This window comes from Ranitomeya imitator, chromosome 2, assembly GCF_032444005.1.
Source record: "Ranitomeya imitator isolate aRanImi1 chromosome 2, aRanImi1.pri, whole genome shotgun sequence".
Taxonomy (NCBI): Eukaryota; Metazoa; Chordata; class Amphibia; order Anura; family Dendrobatidae; genus Ranitomeya; species Ranitomeya imitator.
Genome location: NC_091283.1, coordinates 446617967 through 446635795, shown reverse-complemented (window position 1 = coordinate 446635795; position 17829 = coordinate 446617967). Strand labels below are relative to the sequence as shown.

Sequence of the window (17829 nt, the reverse complement as noted above, 5' to 3'; positions counted from 1 at the left end):
GGCAGTGTTTGGGAAAATGGCACCACTGGGCGCATGCACAGACTGAGGTCTCAGCTGGTCATTGAGCCGAGATCTCAAGCTGCGCAGGCGCCGCCATTTTCCCAAAGACTGCCAGGAGACCACTCTGCACCTGTGCCCTTATCACCGCCATTTTACTGAAGCCCATCTTGAGATCAATCTGCATAAGTGTGCCCGTGGCTAGGACGGAGACGTGAGGAATTTAAATAAGATAGACAGCAGTGGGGCCATGACAAAGCTGAAGACCCTACCCACAGTCCCATGTTGATGCACGAAGACCAAAACTTCAAATAATGATTTTATAAAAGCTGATTTATTCACTGAAAGTATGTATTAAATCAGTATACCAACACCATTATGGCAATGTCTTTAGTTTATTATGTATAACACTGATGACCGGTTCTCTTTAAATAGCAAAAACTGAAGAAGTTTTCCACCTCTGACTTTTTATTTAGATGGATGTACTAGAGGCTAAAAATATTATTTTATGTAATTTAATCCAATTAAAAACATTGCACAGCTTGGCATTTATTGGCCTTTTGTTTCCCAGCACATTCAACTTTGAGGTGTTCTGTGGTCGCAAATCAGCTGAGGAGCTCAAAAAAAAAAAAAAAAAAAAATAGGTAAGATTTAGGACCCATGCACACAATCCTTAAAAGTCGGATCAGTGCTATCTGTGGTTTTGTCTCCAAGTTATTCTATGGCGCTGTGCCCAAGTACGATTGATGTCTATGGCATCTGGATGTGGTCAGATTTTTATGGACATGTTGAAGGGAGAAAAGGGAGAATTATTATTTTTTGAATTCTCCACATCTGAGAAAATCAGATCACATTGTGATCACACTCTGGTGAGAATGATTAGCAAGGACGGATTTTCTTGGATAAAAGAAAAATGGTTCTGTGACCCTAGCCTTGGAATGGCTCAGAATTAGCTCACTGATGGATTTTCAGGTAATCCACTGTGCGGCCAGCCATTAGACTATGCAACACAAAAGCTATAGAAGGCAAAAAATGCAAAAAGATTAAATGAAACCTAAATGAACAAAAACCTACATTTTCAGCAAAAAAAAAAAAAAAAAAAAAAAAAAAAAAAGCATTTACATAGGGAAAACAGGGATTTTTGTGTTACTCACCGTAAAATCCTTTTCTCCGAGTCGTTCATTGGGGGACACAGGACTGTGGGTGTATGCTACTGCCGCCAGGAGGCTGACACTAAGTAGGTATAAAAAAAAAAAGTTAGCTCCTCCTCCATAGTATACACCTTGCCACTGGCCCTGACAGCTCCAGTTTGGTGCACAAGCAGTAGGAGATAGAGAAAACAAAACAGCATTAGAGCAAAGACAACATGTCTATAATAATACTACAGTCTGAACAACCCCATAGACAAATAAAATGAATAGGGAGGGAGCTGTGTCCCCAAATGAACGACTCGGAGAAAAGGATTTTACGGTAATACAAAAATCCCTGTTTCTCCATCGTCTCATTGGGGGACACAGGACTGTGGGATGTCCCAAAGCAGTCCCAGGGTGGGAAGAAGACTCACTGGAAGAAAACCCCTAGGCACTTACCGCCTATAGGTGTGATACCGCAGCCTGAAGAATTTTCCTTCCCAAACTTGCATCAGCAGAGGCCTGAGTGTGGATATTATAATGTTTAGAGAAAGTGTGCAGGCTGGACCAAGTGGCCGCTTTGCAAACCTGCTCTGCTGAAGCTTGGTGCCGAAGCGCCCAGGAGGCCCCTACCGCCCGAGTAGAGAGTGCCCTGATCCCAGCCGGGATGGTTGCACCCTTGATACGGTAGGCCTCCTGAATAGTGGTTCTTATCCATCTGGCTAAGGTCGATCTAGAGGCTGCGAGTCCCTTTTATGACCCGCAGGAAGAACGAACAGAACATCCGTCTTTCGAAAAGAAGCGGTCCGAGAAACGTATCTTCTCAGAGCTCTCACCAAATCTAGAGTATGGAGAGCTTTATCCACCCGGTGTGTAGGCGCAGGACAAAAAGAAGGCAAGACAATGTCCTCATTAATGTGGAATAAGGAGACTACTTTTGGCAGGAAAGAAGGAGCTGGTCTCAGCACCACCTTATCCTGATGAAATTGTAGAAACGGCGCCTGACAGGACAAGGCCGCTAATTCCGATACCTGCCTAATGGAAGTTATAGCTACCAGAAACAAAACCTTCCAAGAAAGGTACCTTAAAGGAACGTCTTGGAGGGGCTCAAATGGAGGTTCCTGAAGAGCACTCAAGACCAAATTAAGGTCCCAAGCTTCTATCGGAGCTTTGTAAGGAGGGACTATATGAGAGACTCCCTGCAAAAAAGTTTTTACTTGCAGATTGGTAGCGATCCTGCGCTGGAAAAGAACCGATAAGGCTGATATTTGCCTCCTAAAGGTACTTGGAGCGAGACCTGAGTCTAGACCAGATTGGAGAAAAGCTAGGACATTAGGAATGGAAAACCGAAGAGGAGGAAGACCCTTCTTCCTGCACCATGAGAGAAAGACTTTCCAGGTGTGGTGGTAAATGCGTGCTGAAGCTGTCTTTCGAGCATTAACCATAGTTGAGGCTTTCTGAGAAAAACCGGCCTGGGTCAGAATCCAAGATTCAACGGCCAAGCCGTCAAACGCAGGGCCTCTAAGTTCTGGTGGAATATCGGCCCCTGCGACAGAAGATCTGGCTGCATTGGTAGCTGCCAAGGAACCCCGACGATCAGCTGAACTAGGTCTGCGTACCATGACCTCCGAGGCCAATCTGGGGCGACTAGAATTGCTGGAACTCCCTCTAACTTGATCTTCCTGACGACCTTTGGAAGCAGCGCCAGAGGGGTAAACATATGGAAGACGAAATTGGTTCCAAGATAGGACTAGTGCGTCTACGGCAATTGCTCCTGGATCTCGAAACCGTGCAACGAACCTGGGTACTTTGGCATTCGACCCGGTGGCCATTAGATCCACGTCCGGGATTCCCCAGCGTAGACATATCTGCTGAAAAACATCAGGGTGAAGAGACCATTCCCCGGGCGCAAGACCCTGTCGGCTCAGAAAGTCTGCTGCCCAGTTCTCCTTGCCCGGGATGTAAACTGCCGAGATCACAGAGTGATTGTTCTCGGCCCAGCGGAGGACTTGCCCTACCTCGCGCATGGCTGATCTGCTGTGAGTGCCCCCCTGATGATTTACGTAGGCCACGGCCGTGGCATTGTCCGATTGGATCCGCACCGGGCGACCCGCCAGAAGATGGTGAAAGTGCTGCAAGGCCAGCCAAATTGCCCTTATCTCCAACATATTGATTGGAAGGGTTGATTCCCTTGGGGACCAATGACCCTGAGCCGTGTGCTGGAGAAACACTGCTCCCCAACCGAGAAGACTGGCGTCCGTAGTGACTACCAGCCAATGAACTGGAGGAAAGGCTTTCCCCTGAAGTAGGGAGGAACTCCTCATCCACCATATCAGGGATTGCCTGACCCCAGGAGACAGACGACACCTGAGGTTGAGAGACAAAGGACTCCTGTCCCAGGCTGACAGAAGTGCCTGTTGGAGTGGACGAAGATGGAATTGGGCGAATGGAACCACTTCTATAGCTGCTACCATCCTGCCCAAGACCTTCATGCAGAACCGGATTGAATGGAAACTCGGCTGCCGAAGAATTTTTACCTCTTGCCGGAGGCAAAGCACCTTGTCCTGGGGTAAAATAGTTAGCCCCCGAGAGGTGTCGAAGATCATCCCTAAGAAAGATCTTCCGAGATGGTACTAGAGATGACTTCTTTAAATTGACCAGCCACCCTAGACGAGCTAGGGTGTCCAAAGAGATGTTGACGTTGTCCCTGCATGCCTGAAAAGTTGATCCTTTGACTAAGAGATCGTCTAAGTAAGGCAGAATGACTATGCCTCGAGAGTGCAGGATTGACACCACTGTTGCCATCACCTTCGTGAACACCCTGGGAGCAGTGGCGAGCCCGAAAGGTAATGCAGTGAATTGGAAGTGTCGCTCACCTATGGAAAACCGTAGAAATTTTTGATGTGGAAGAAATATAGGAACGTGCAGATAGGCGTCTTGAATATCTATGGAAGCCAGGAATTCTCCCCTTTCCATAGCCGCAATGACCGAGCGGAGAGATTCCATACGGAAGCGACGAGTGCTGATGAATTTGTTTAGACACTTTAGGTCCAGAATGGGTCTCACGGTCCCATTCTTTTTGGGAACCGTAAACAGATTTGAATAAAACCCTTTCAACCCTTCTTCCTTTGGAACAGGGACAATGACCCCGTTGGACTGAAGAGACTCGACTGCTCTGAATAAAGCTCTTAGACGGGTTTTTGAACTGGGAAGACTGGACGGAAAAAACTGGCCTGGAGGGAGATAGGAAAACTATTTTGTACCCTGAAACCACCAGGTCTCTTACCCATCTGTCGTGAACAACTGACAGCCAGGACTGATGGAACAGTAGTAGGCGACCGCCTACTCTGTTGGAAGCGACGAGAGGCTGCCTCCAGTCATTTAGCCGAAGATCTAGGGGATCTAGATCCCCTAGATCTTGACGGTTGATACCGCATTCTTGCCAATGGATTGGCCCTATAGGAGACCTGGTGCTCCCTGTCTTGGACAGGCCGACTTGGGGGACCTGCGCTTGGTGCCGCAGACCACCGGGAGTTACGAAAGGATTTAAATCTTGCTTGAAATTGGTGACGAAAAAGTTGCTTAACCTTTTGTTGAGGAAGGAAATTACTTTTACCTCCCATGGTATCAGATATAAGCGGATCCAATTTTTTGCCAAAAAGACAGACACCTTGATAAGGGAGGGATGTAAGGGACTTTTTTGAAGTAGAGTCCGCCCGCCAATTTCTTAGCCATAGGGCCCTTCTGATAGCAATAGCATTTGCCGCAGCCAATGCTGAACAATTTGCTGCATCCAAGGATGCATTAATCAGATAATTTCCTGCTAAAGATATCCGATTTGACATCTCTATCACCTCTACAGGAAACCCCTTATCCTGAAGAGCCTTAGTTACGGACTCGGACCAAGCTATCATAGCTTTGGCAACCCATGTGGCCGCAAAAGACGGTGCGAGGGCTGACCCTGAAGCCTCAAACAGAGACCGAGCTAGACTCTCTAGGAGCCGATCAGTCGGATCCTTAATAGACGACCCATTAGGAAGAGACAGCAACGTACTAGAGGCCAAACGGGACACGGGAGGATCCACTGAAGGGGATTCTGCCTTCTGGCCTAAGAAACGTTTATCTGGTCGCTCCATGTGACGTTGGACTAAATCCTCAAACTCAGGATGAGTAGAAAACACCTTACGAGGTTGCTTGAATTTCTTAAAGGACACCTTATGACCAGAAGGTAAGGTGGCCACATCCTCTACTCCCAAAGTCTGGTTAACGGCCTCAATGAGACTGTCAACAGATTCCTGATAACCAGGAGCTTCTAAATCAAAAGACCCCTCTGAGTCATAGTCCGAACCATGCTCACTCAATTCCGCAGGAGAGGGAGATCGAGAGACAGGATTCAAAGATGCTGATGCACCTGACGGACCGGGAGACGCTGTGTGGGATCGTTTCCCCTGTGTCTGCCTAGAGGGAGTACGGCCCTGCAGGCCGGAGGATCCTGAAAATCGGAGGATCTTTCCAAAACAGGCGGATGAATGTCCCCGACAGGGGCTTGAAGGGACTCAACCGCCTTTGTTAGAGACGCCATAGACTGCGTTAATGATATGACCCACTCAGGAGGAGACACTGCAGACCAGGTACAGGCACACCCGGCAGGATAGCCGGCGGGGTAGCAGACAGGGGCTCCTGCACGCGCTCGGAATCACAAGCCTCACAGAGATGGTTACTTTGCGCATGCGGAAAAGCAGACCGATAGGTAATGCATGAGGAATACAGAACTGAGTGAGTCTTAGGGTTTCTAGACATGATGACTCTAAAGCCGCTATGCTCTGTATCTCCTTATGAGCTACTAGGTCTAGAACAAATACTGTTGTCAGGCTGAGGGAAGTAGCACTCACCCCATTCCTGTGTCCCCGTATGCTCTCAAACACTGAACCATGTCTCCTGTGCAAACCACACATATAAACTAAATTACAGGGCGGATGCCTAAAAAAGTGGGAGGAGTTACTGCGCATGGACCCGGTTTAGGCCGAAGCAGGGAACTAGATTTTACTCCTTCCCCTGCTCTCCCGGGAACGCTGGGTGCTCGAAACCGGAAGTAAACCGCCGCCGATGGAGGCGGGACTTCCCCCAGACTACAAGACCCATAATGCCACAGGCCGTACAGAAAACCGGAAGCCGCCGAAAAAGGGGCGGGACTTCCGCCCATGCTCAGACTACAAGATCCATAATGCCTCAGGCTGCCTAGAGAACAGGAAACCGCCGAAAAAAAGGGGCGGGACTTCCACCCATGCCCCTGCTGAAATTTGCTTGTGGGGAATAACGCTGGAACCCAGCACAGCACCGGATGATAGTCGCCACCTGTGCAGTACCAGCAGAACGCGCGATGAAGCAGGAGCCCCCCCTGTGCAGCCCTCTGACAGCGCATGAGGTTAGACAAAAAAAATCCACATATAAATATATATACATATATAAATATTAAAAGACGGTGCAGGCACCCTAACTCCTTACACCCTTCAGAAGGCGAGGAGAGGGACCGTCTGCCTCCTTTAAACACCGTAGCCGTGCATTGGTGATGAAGTGGAGGCTGCACGGACAAGGAATGAATGCCTGTACAACCTAGGGTTCCGTTACCTCAGGGTGGTCAGGTTCTTAGTCCGGCAAAAAAATCCCACGTCGCGGGAGAGGATACGTGGAGGCGACACTCCACGTGCTCGCCCGTTGTTGGTTTGGGGAGATCGGACCCCTTCAAAAGGGTCCGTCGCCCCTGTCTTATCTTCAGAGGAAAAAAAAAAAAAAAAAAGCATCTGGGAGAACCCAGAGATGTGCCTCCTACGGACACTAAGCATAAACTGGAGCTGTCAGGGCCAGTGGCAAGGTGTATACTATGGAGGAGGAGCTAACTTTTTTTTTTTCCCTACTTAGTGTCAGCCTCCTTGCGGCAGTAGCATACACCCACAGTCCTGTGTCCCCCAATGAGACGATGGAGAAAAAAAAAAAATATTGTCCGAGAAGGTGGAAAACCCATCAACTGCCCCCCAAATGAGGCCTAACAACTAGGCAACGCCTTACTGGCAAGGTTAGCTTTAAAGTTTGAGAAGCACTGGTCTAAATTAATCAACAAATAAGATGTGGCTGCAAGATGACATTTCTTATCATGGTTCATGGGGATGCAACAGGCAACACCCACATGTACTTATGCTGGCTATCAGATGTAAATCATTCAGCTGCGGCAAGAAAAACAATCTCCGAGCACTAAAAAAAAAAAAAAAAATACTCGGAGGACCCCCGAGCAACGAGTATATTCGCTCATCACTACCTACTACACATTTGGTCTTTTCATGGAACATTGAGATGCCTTAGATACAAACTTAATTTTAAAGCAATCAGCCAACAAGAACCCTCCTCTATACCGATGAGGGGTAAGAATTCTGAAACAGTGCAGTCTACTGCTGATCTCGTTTGGCTGGTAGGAGTTACTTCACATACAGTACATCCTGTCATAGAAGTAAAAAGATAGAAAAGTGATGTGCAAAGAATTTTCCAAGTCTAAAAATTGTCAATTAAATTTATTTACTATCCATACACTGAGTTTTATTAAGAGCCCTAACTTCCAATAATGTTGTAAAATACCATATGTAATTTACACCATTAGTTTTCTGTTATCACCCAGTTTACGCATTGATCGTCTTATAGAACTTTCCAGTTACACCACGATAAAAGATTCACTCTTACAATATTATGCAGCTTGCATCTATTCTAGAAATATCTCATACCTCTGCAGTCAGATTGTCTACTAAATGTATACTTAAGCTGAAATCTCCATAATGAAATTCCAAAAACACAGACATAACCATACTCTGAGCCTATGTTTAGAACATCAGGATTTTCGCCTTCTTTATGTTGGCATTAGTCCAGACATTCCTCTTTGGACTTGGCATTAATTGTATTGATTCCACATAGAGCTGAGAGATGGGACTCCCTGAACCTACAAATAGGACACCAAGGAAATGAGAGGAATGTCAGAGGGGTTTCCTACTTGAGAAGGGCACAATGACATTTTCTTTTAATCAGCGTCCTTATTTGAGTCATGATTAGAAGTTATTCACCATTTAGAACCATATGTTTAGTACAAGTAACCGAATGAAACGGGACAGCTATGGGGTTTCACGTCACCCCAGATGTGTCATTTGTAGCAGAAACACAAATTACGGTACATGGTTTTTACTATTCATTTTTAAAATGGCGAGAGCTATATTAGCACTTTTCTTGCTAATGTCATCCTTAAAGTCCAGCCAAGGCAAAGCATGATTTATACATGTTATGTCACTAAAGTATAGTTGTCATCATTTAGTAATATTCCACTTACCTTTCGCATTTCATTTTTACATAACTTAGTGTACATAAATACTAAAAGTTAATCTATTTTATAACTGTCTGAAAAGCATATATTTTTCTATTGTATCCATTTATCTATCTGCTCATAACCAGGAATATTACAACCCCTATCATTATGCATGCATTCCACAGCTTACTATTTCATATGTACCCATCTTACTTGTATAGACAGGATAACAAACCCTATAATTACACATATGATACAGTTGACAGATCTATTCCATATTTATCCATCTATATCTAGTTATGTGCCTGTTGATACAAATACAGCATTACAATGTGTGGTGTGTCTGTATAAACAGATAGATATCTATCACACAAATACAGGGCACATATTTCTACTGCATATTTTCCAATGCTAAAAACAACAGGTCCTTCTCCATTATTGATTGGCTCATCCCATGCTATTACCTTTATTTAGAGCAGTCCATTTAGGTTCTCCATGGAAGAGGTGCAGGATGCATCTCCCTGGTCCACTATGTTGTTGATCTGATTTTGAGAGGACATTTCTGCGCTTGGAATACAATGCTGTGTGGGTGGGCAGAGTATCCTTTACACTTCGTGTTGCGTTATTACCACAGATTGCACCTGTCACACTTGGATGCAATTCAACGGATACGTCCCATTCTTCCAGCGCCGGAATGTAACGATACACAGACACGGTGTTGTCCTAAAATGCTGTCCTCATCCACCCTGTCGTGTTCCCATGCCAGGCTGTTCTACTGTCCACCCACATGCTGCTGCAATCACCCATTCTCCCTCTGGCAGATTTCATAATAGAGTGGCATTTTAAGGGTTAATGCACTGGCCCAGTACACCAAGTCCTGTCCACAACCCCACTCCTCGGGCCAGCGACCCTGCCCATGGATTACTGGGACAAACTGCAGCAGCTGTGAGGGGTCATTAGCGCCCATCAGTCACCTCCAGAGCTTCCTGGCTAGGTGTGGGTTAGATTGGCAGAAGCTGACATCCTGATCTACCCCTGGCTGATGAGCAGTAAAGGGGGTCGGATCACGCTCGCTGTGATAATAATAATAATAATCTTTATTTTTATATAGCGCTAACATATTCCGCAGCGCTTTACAGGTTGCACACATTATCATCACTGTCCCCGATGGGGCTCACAATCTAGAAATATGTTGGCACTAAAAGGCTGGATATTATTACTGAAATTTCATAAGATGAAGCAAGATGGTGTATCTCAGCCCATCATATGTGATACTGTCTACCGAAGATGCAAGTACTAAATATTATCAGCAGAGCTGTGTATCTAAACCAAATCATTAATGATCACGCCTGCTGTCTCATTTCAACAATCATTACTATATAATGTTAATACTCCATTAATGTAAAGATGGGAATAAGGCAGGAAGCTCAATGTAGCGTTAAACAGAAAAATGGTTGGGCAACTCTACACTCCTTTTTCTCCTATAGATTTTTTTTTTAACATTTTAGTATTTTTAATGCCCCCTCTTTCATGGGCACATATTTAAGATTTCAATCATGGCAGCTATAATTGAAGTTCAAGCATGGACATTACTTCATTTGTGCATTAGCAATAAAGACCAAACCTGAAGAAGGGTGAAGAATAATGGAGGTGGGAACCAGAAGACCGAGCTCCAGCATTTAGCAAGGATTCTGACAACACAACAGTGATGTGATTATTATTCCTGTGCTCTCCGATGCAATAATATTTTTATTTTAGAGAGAACATGTAAAGAAAATAAAGCCGTTACAGAACAATAATAAATCAGATACCAAGAGGAGTAAGGGCCTTGCTCACAAGCTTACAATCTATGAGGAAATAGGGGGGACGGTAACAATAGCTTGCATTTTACGGTCCAGCCACAATATACTAAATCAGGTATGTACATAACGCTGCATGAACCAGTCACAAGCCAGGATCTGTACAGTACACATACAGAGGGCCATTAAGTGCATGGAGGGTGTGTGAACTGATGCTATGAGGTCATAATTACGAAGAAAATTGTGTATGGGACCAAACCAGGACAGTTAGATAAGTGAGGCAATAGGCCAGTCTAAAGAAAAACACTTTTTAGGCCATGCTTAAAACTGTGCGTATTGGGAATTAATCGAATTGTCCTTCGTAGTGCATTCCAAAGAATTGGCGCAGCACGTGAGAAGTCTTCTAGACTGTAGAGGAAGGTTTGAATTATTGAGGATGTTAATCTTAGGTCATTAGCAGAATAGAGGGGGACAGGTAGGGTGGTAGACTGAAAAGAGATGTAAGGTGGTAGAGAAACATGTCACATTTTGTTGGAGAGAGTGATAAGTTTATATAGAACTATGTATTGGATAGGCAACCAGTGCAATGACTGGCACAGAGTAAAGGTATCAGCATAGCAGTTGGCAAGGAATACGATACTGGCTGCTGCATTCAGGACGGATTGGAGTGGGGCGAGTTTAGTGAGACCAATTAGTAGAGAGTTGCAATAGTCCAGATGAGAATGAATAAAGGGCAACAGTAAGTTTTTGACAAGTTCAAAGAAAGAAAAGGACAAGTTCTAGGGATGTTTTGAGGTGTATGTGACATGAGTGAGCGAGTGATCAGATGTGGGGAGTGAAGGAAAGATCTGACTCAAATATGACACCAAGACAGATTTGTTGGGGAGTAATGATGGAACCACCCACAGAAATGGCAAGATCAGATAACAGGTAGGTTAGTGGAGGGAGGAAACACAAAGAGTTCAGTTTTTGACAGATCCAGTTTCAGGTAGAGGGAGGACATGATGTTAGAGACAGCGGTAAGACAATCACTGGTATTTTGTAGTAGTGGAGGGGTGATGTCAGGAATAGAGGTGTATAATTAAATGTCCTCAGCGTAGAGATGGTACCAAAAAAAACAAAACAAAAAAAAAAAAAAAACAGAACACTGCTGCTGACCATTAGGTGTGAGCAGTATGTGAGCCGAATAAGCCGAGAGAGACATGAAGGTCACCAATACTGTGCTGCGTGGAGGGGCTTGGCGTACTTTAAAAAAAAAAAACACCAATAAAGTAACTGCGTGTCCTCACCTCATTACACTGTGTATTCTAATTATTAGACCATGAATGCACAGGAGATGCCAATGCAAGCGCAGCGCTTTATATCACAGCTATGCGCTTATCCATAGAACCCAAAATGAAGGGGAGTCGAATAGTGGTCAGGAGAAATTTGACAGCTGAAGTCATACTGGACTTCCCATCTACACCTGAGCCCGAGTACTGGACTTATTGTCAATACTTGAGATTATGTAACTGCCTATAACGAAGTGCGTGGGGGAGAAATGTATAGATATAACAAGTGGGAAGACATTAAAATGGCAAGCACATATACTCACCAACTATGTGCAAAAAATAAAACAAACTGCTGGGATGCTTCTTAAACAGCCAAGGACAGAGGAGCAAGGAGAATCCACAAGGTCCAGCCTCTTGGACTCAAAACCCACAGAATTTCAGAGTAAAAGATGTCTGGCTGAGAGGACAACTAGAGTTATGCTTGCTGCCCGTGATTCAAGAAGCATAACTTAGCTGTCAGGTTCCCTTTAATATTAAAAAACAAACAAACAAACAAAAAAAAACACCCCAAACAACCAACAACTGTTGCACTGTGAGCCACGATCGTAAAGGAACGCTTTATAGACAGCTGGCAGTGAGGCACCAGATGACAGCACACTAGCTGTATACGCTCTTGCGGTCATAACATGTTGGGAGTTGTTGCTTTAGGCCGGGATCACACATACGGGCCAAGTCTCGCAGGTGAAATCCCTCATCTGGCGCCGGCACTTGGGAGCGGAGCGTGCAGATCCATGTGTTTCTGTGCGGCTGCACGCTCTGGAGTGCTGGCGCCAGAGGAGGGATTTCACCTGCGAGACTCGGCCGTATCTCGCGTATGTGTGATCCCGGCCTTACCCGACTCTTTCCAGCCCCAATTATTGAAACAGAGACACGTTCTTGCTTTATAAATAATCCATATATTTATAGCACTAAGTGGGGAAAAAACAAAACATACGAAACAAAAACAAATAAAAAAAAAAAAACCCTGACAGATTACTTCACTAAAAAGGTCACACGAGAGCAAATTTCAGACACTGCGACCTGAATGAAGATCTGTAAAAGGAGAATTCGATCTGCCTGGTATTAATGTCTGCAATACCACACACAGCCAATGGACAAGAATGGTGGGGGTCCAGGGAGGAAGCAGACAAGTTTTCAGCCCCTTCCCTGACATGATTATTGGAGGTAAAGACGACAAGGGTGACTAAGATTTGGTTAATGGTGGTGAAACTGCATGAACAGTCACAGGATGATGTTTATTACAAAAATTACATCGTACACTAATCCCCACTCCTCCCACAAGAAAATAAGCATTAAAACAAGAAAAAAAATCCTAAAAATAGGTTAGAAAGTATTTACAGAGACTTTACATCACCCTCCAGCACATTCCCCATGTATAGTACACAAGTAGGTTTTTTCTTTTTTGCTCTACCCACAAGTTGTGTTTTGTTTTTTTTGTTTTGTTTCTTTTTTTTACCATTGGCATTCGGGCATGTAAGAATGCAAAATACTTAAAAAATGTGAGCTACCAGGCATGGACATCACTGTAGCAGCTAAAACTTAAAGCGGTCTGAGAACTTAGGAGTTTTGGGCACCGTCAAGGGAACGTCGCTCGTCTTAACATCAACATGCTTGAATTTTTTGACTGGTTGAGCTTTGTGAACCTAAAAAAAAATAAATAAAATAATAAAGTTACATCCTGATGGGGAACACTCAATACCTACCAAGTTACTGTATGCACAGAGTTCCACCTAGTGTTCAGCCATCATTTCATTACTTGCTCAAGTAGAAGCACTGACATTAAAGGGAACCTGTCACCCCGTTTTTTGAGATTGAGCTATAAATACTGTTAAATAGGGCCTGCGCTGTGTGTTCCTATAGTGTATGTAGTGTACCCCGATTCCCCATGTATGCTGAGAAATAACTTACCAAAGTCGCCGTTTTCGCCTGTCAATCAGGCTGGTCAGGTCGGGAGGGCGTGGTGACAACGCTGGTTCTTCCTCAGTTTTACGTTGGTGGCGTAGTGGTGAAGACACAGCGCGCGATCTGCGCTGTCATCCCTTTCGTCGGTGGGGGCGGCCATCTTCCTGGGGCCGCGCGTGTGCAGATCGAGTGCTCTGCTGCACGGGGCTTCAGGAAAATGGCTGCGGGATGCCGCGCGTGCGCATTAGAGATCGCGGCGGCCATTTTCCCAAAGCCGAGTTTGCATCTCGGCTTTGGGAAAATGGCCGCCGCGATCTCTAATGCGCACGCGCGGCATCCCGCGGCCATTTTCCTGAAGCCCCGTGCAGCAGAGCACTCGATCTGCGCACGCGCGGCCCCAGGAAGATGGCCGCCCCCACCGACGAAAGGGATGACAGCGCAGATCGCGCGCTGTGTCTTCACCACTACGCCACCAACGTAAAGCTGAGGAAGAACCAGCGATGTCACCACGCCCTCCCGACCTGACCAGCCTGATTGACAGGCGAAAACGGCGACTTTGGTAAGTTATTTCTCAGCATACATGGGGAATCGGGGTACACTACATACACTATAGGAACACACAGCGCAGGCCCTATTTAACAGTATTTATAGCTCAATCTCAAAAAACGGGGTGACAGGTTCCCTTTAAGTTTTACTGGGGCTAAAGATTGCCTGCAGCAGTATCAGACCAGAGATTGCCTGCAGTGGACACATGTTCCCTAAGACATCAATACTGTAGCAAGTAAACAACTGTCAGGAATATGCCTGCCTAAGCTACTTTATTTAGGAGGCCACATACCAGTTCATGCCTTAGTCTGTTGAGCTCTTCCTTTTCCCGCTCTTCTTGCAGCCGACGTTCTTCCTCTTCCATGAGGCATTTCTCAGTCTCCTTTTCTGCTAAGTGCTTTTCAAATTCCTGCCGTTCCCTAGCACGTCTCTCTGTAGCAAGCTCAAAGTTTTCTTGAACTATGGAACCAGAAAGGCTCTCTAAGTTTGGAAACAAAGGAGAGAATTGGTGCAAAAAGGAGAAAGGTGAAGGGAGAATTGGTTGGAGGGTCAGGGGCTTCAGGACACATTCAGTTCCAAGCTTGGCCTTCCAGTGGTGCCCAGTGATAGTACCAAGAGCTTGGGTGCAACTGTGGAGAAGATATTTAGGACATCTTGACGGTAGTTTCTTTGACATTTTTCCCCTCAATTTGACAAGTCTTAACAATACACTGTGTGCAGAATTATTAGGCAAGTTGGATTTTGATCACATGATACTTTTTATACATGTTGTCCTACTCCAAGCTGTTCAGGCTTGAGAGCCAACTACCAATTAAGTAAATCATGTGATGTGCATCTCTAATGAGGAGGGGTGTTGTCTAATGACATCAAAACCCTATACAAGGTGTGCTTAATCATTAGGCAACTTCCTTTCCTTTGGGTCAGAAGACAGATTTGATGGGCCCTGAAAAGTCCAAAATTGTGAGATGTCTTGCTAAGGGATGCAGCGGTCTTGAAATTGCCAAACTTTTGAAGCGTGATCACCGAACAATCAAGCGTTTCATGGCAAATAGCCAACAGGGTCACAAGAAGCGTGTTGGGCAAAATAACTGTCCATGAATTGAGGAAAATTAAGCGTGAAGCTGCCAAGATGCCATTTGCCACCAGTTGTGCCATATTTCAGAGCTGCAATGTTACTGGAGTAACAAAAAGTACAAGGTGTGCGATACTCAGGGACATGGCCAAGGTAAGGAAGGCTGAAAAACGACCACCTTTGAACAAGAAACATAAGATAAAACGTGAAGACTGAGCCAAGAAATATCTTAAGACTGACTTTTCAATGGTTTTATGGACTGATGAAATGAGAGTGACCCTTGATGGGCCAGAGGCTGGATCAGTAAAGGGCAGAGAGCTCCACTCTGACTCAGACACCAGCAAGGTGGAGGTGGGGTACTGGTATGGGCTGGTATCAAAGATGAACTTGTGGGACCTTTTCGGGTTGAGGATGTAGTGAAGCTCAACTCCCAGACCTACTGCCAGTTTCTGGAAGACAACTTCTTCAAGCAGTGGTACAAGAAGAAGTCGGTATCGTTCAATAAAAACATGATTTTCATGCAGGACAATGCTCCATCAGATGCATCCAACTACTCCACAGCGTGGCTGGCCAGTAGAGGTCTCAAAGAAGAAGAAATAATGACATGGCCCCCTTGTTCACCTGATCTGAACCCATAGAGAACCTGTGGTCCCTCATAAAATGTGAGATCTACAGGGAGGGAAAACAGTCCACCTCTCGGAACAGTGTCTGGGAGGCTGTGGTGGCTGCTGCACGCAATGTTGATCGTAAACTGATCAAGCAACTGACAATCTATGGAGGGAAGGATGTTAGTGTCATCATAAAGAAAGGTGGCTATATTAGTCACTAATTTTTTGGGGTTTTGTTTTTGCATGTCAGAAATGTTTATTTCTAAATTTTGTGCAGTGATATTGGTTTACCTGGTGAAAAACAAGAGAGATGGGGATATATTTGGTTTTTATTAAGTTGCCTAATAATTCTGCACAGCAATAGTTACCTGCACAAACAGATATCCTCCTAAGGCTACGTTCACATTTGCGTTGCGTCGGGCGCTACTGCGGCGACGCATGCGTCATGCGCCCCTATATTTAACATGGGGGGGCGCATGGACATGCGTTGTGCTGCGTTTTGTGACGCATGCGTTTATGTTTGCCGCAAGCGTAGGGCACAGAGTACACAGCAAGTTACATTTTTTTTTGCGTCCAAAATTCGGCAAAAAAGGACGCATGCGTCGCAAAACGCTGCGTTTTGCGTGCGTTTTTGTTTGCGTTGCGACGCAACATCGCACAACGCAAATGTGAAAGTAGCCTAAGATAGCCAAATCTAAAAAAAAACAACAATCCAACTTCCAAAAATATTAAGCTTTGATATTTATGAGTCTTTTGGGTTCATTGAGAACATAGTTGTTGATCAATAATGAAAATAATCCTCTAAAACACAACTTGCCTAATTCTGCACACAGTGTACACTAGACTTCAAGAAAACGTTTGTGTACCCCAATCTGAATAGAATTGTCGTGATGGCCAGATAAATTACCTGCAACAACTAATTTTACGGACACATTTAAATGAATGGATGAAAGTTCTCCACAAGTTGCTTCCCACGCTGGCTTATAGTGAAGAGCTAGAGCCACCCATTTGATAATGTACATATAGACAGAGGGTTGTGCATTTTCCCATTACCAGTGACCATACCTGACAACATCCGGCTGTCTTTCTTGGGCACAAATGGCTCCTGGTTAGTCACAGTGTTGGGCCGAGCCTTAAAAGCAGTCATTTCCTTTTGCTGCTTCTGCTCTTCTTTTATCTGGAAACGGGAGAAAACATTATGCAAAATCGAAACTAAGGCAAGTCTATGGGATACGGAGGAGATTCTCACCTGCTGCTTCCACCTCTGCAACTTCTGCTCCCCACGTTTATCTATCTGCAAATTAAAGGGTTCTTGTGACGTCACCTCCTTCACCTTCTTCTCAGGAAGGGCAATGTGGTCAAATTGAGGCAGGGGCTGAGCTTTGAATTTTGGAATCTTGGCAGATTACAAGACAAAAAGGCTTAGCACAGGATCAGACCATGGTGCAATGATCTCACAGGGTCCACACTTACATCTGGATTTCTGAGCTGGTCTAGCTTCTTCTCCTTGTCTTCCATCCTTTGCCGGTCACGCTCATTGAAAGAGAAAGGGCAAACCTCCACTTGTTTCTGCTCAACCAACTTGGGCTTAAAGGGCACCCCGTAATGCGGCATTGGGTTGGCTTTTATGATAGGTGGAGGTTCATCCTACAAATGGCAACATGTTTGGTTATTACAAGGCTTACTTATGTGCGTCAATAGATTTTTGCACCGAATATGTCCTGCAGTGGTGTGTACGCTTTTTAGAATTTCTTTTTATAGCCGTTGTTGGATAACAACCTGTGGGATGACACCACTTGCTTCACTTAGGCTGCTAGTGTTGCATCATTGTCTGTGGTTATTACTATAAACAATTTGATGACAAAATAGAATCCACACGGCTTCTACAAGTAAATGGTTTATGGGATACACAAGTGATCACTTGCCTTCATTTCCTCCCAGGTTTGTACACGCACTCTGTTCTTAAGTGCAAAAGCTGGAGACTGCGGCACAGTTGGTGGCAGCGCCTTTTTATCGGGAACCCCCTGGGGGAAAAAAAAAAAAGGTATTATAAGTTAAAAAAAAAAAAAAAAAAAAAAGCAGCTACAAGATAATCAAGCAAAGCC

General features: G+C 45.0%; 2 protein-coding genes across 5 annotated transcripts in view; both read right to left on the bottom strand.

Annotated features, from left to right (window-relative positions):
* MYLK2 (myosin light chain kinase 2) overlaps nucleotides 1-9291 on the bottom strand; it is a 64763-nt gene extending 55472 nt beyond the window's left edge. Inside the window, exon 1 of one of the 2 annotated variants that reach the window (XM_069751011.1) lies at nucleotides 8931-9291. The gene's annotated coding sequence lies outside the window, so the exon portion shown is untranslated. The remainder of the gene's footprint in view (nucleotides 1-8930) is intronic. The other variant, XM_069751012.1, reaches the window with a different exon arrangement.
* Nucleotides 9292-12785: 3494 nt separating this feature from the next.
* The window catches only part of TPX2 (TPX2 microtubule nucleation factor), a 31304-nt gene continuing 26260 nt past the window's right edge, over nucleotides 12786-17829 (bottom strand). For 2 of the 3 annotated variants that reach the window (XM_069751008.1, XM_069751009.1), the window contains exons 12-17: nucleotides 17650-17748; nucleotides 17198-17371; nucleotides 16974-17120; nucleotides 16790-16901; nucleotides 14337-14524; nucleotides 12786-13239 (exon numbers count right to left, since the gene is read on the bottom strand). In XM_069751008.1, the coding sequence (XP_069607109.1) occupies nucleotides 13129-13239; nucleotides 14337-14524; nucleotides 16790-16901; nucleotides 16974-17120; nucleotides 17198-17371; nucleotides 17650-17748 (831 nt within the window). In that variant the 3' untranslated portion in view covers nucleotides 12786-13128. The remainder of the gene's footprint in view (nucleotides 13240-14336; nucleotides 14525-16789; nucleotides 16902-16973; nucleotides 17121-17197; nucleotides 17372-17649; nucleotides 17749-17829) is intronic. The other variant, XM_069751010.1, reaches the window with a different exon arrangement.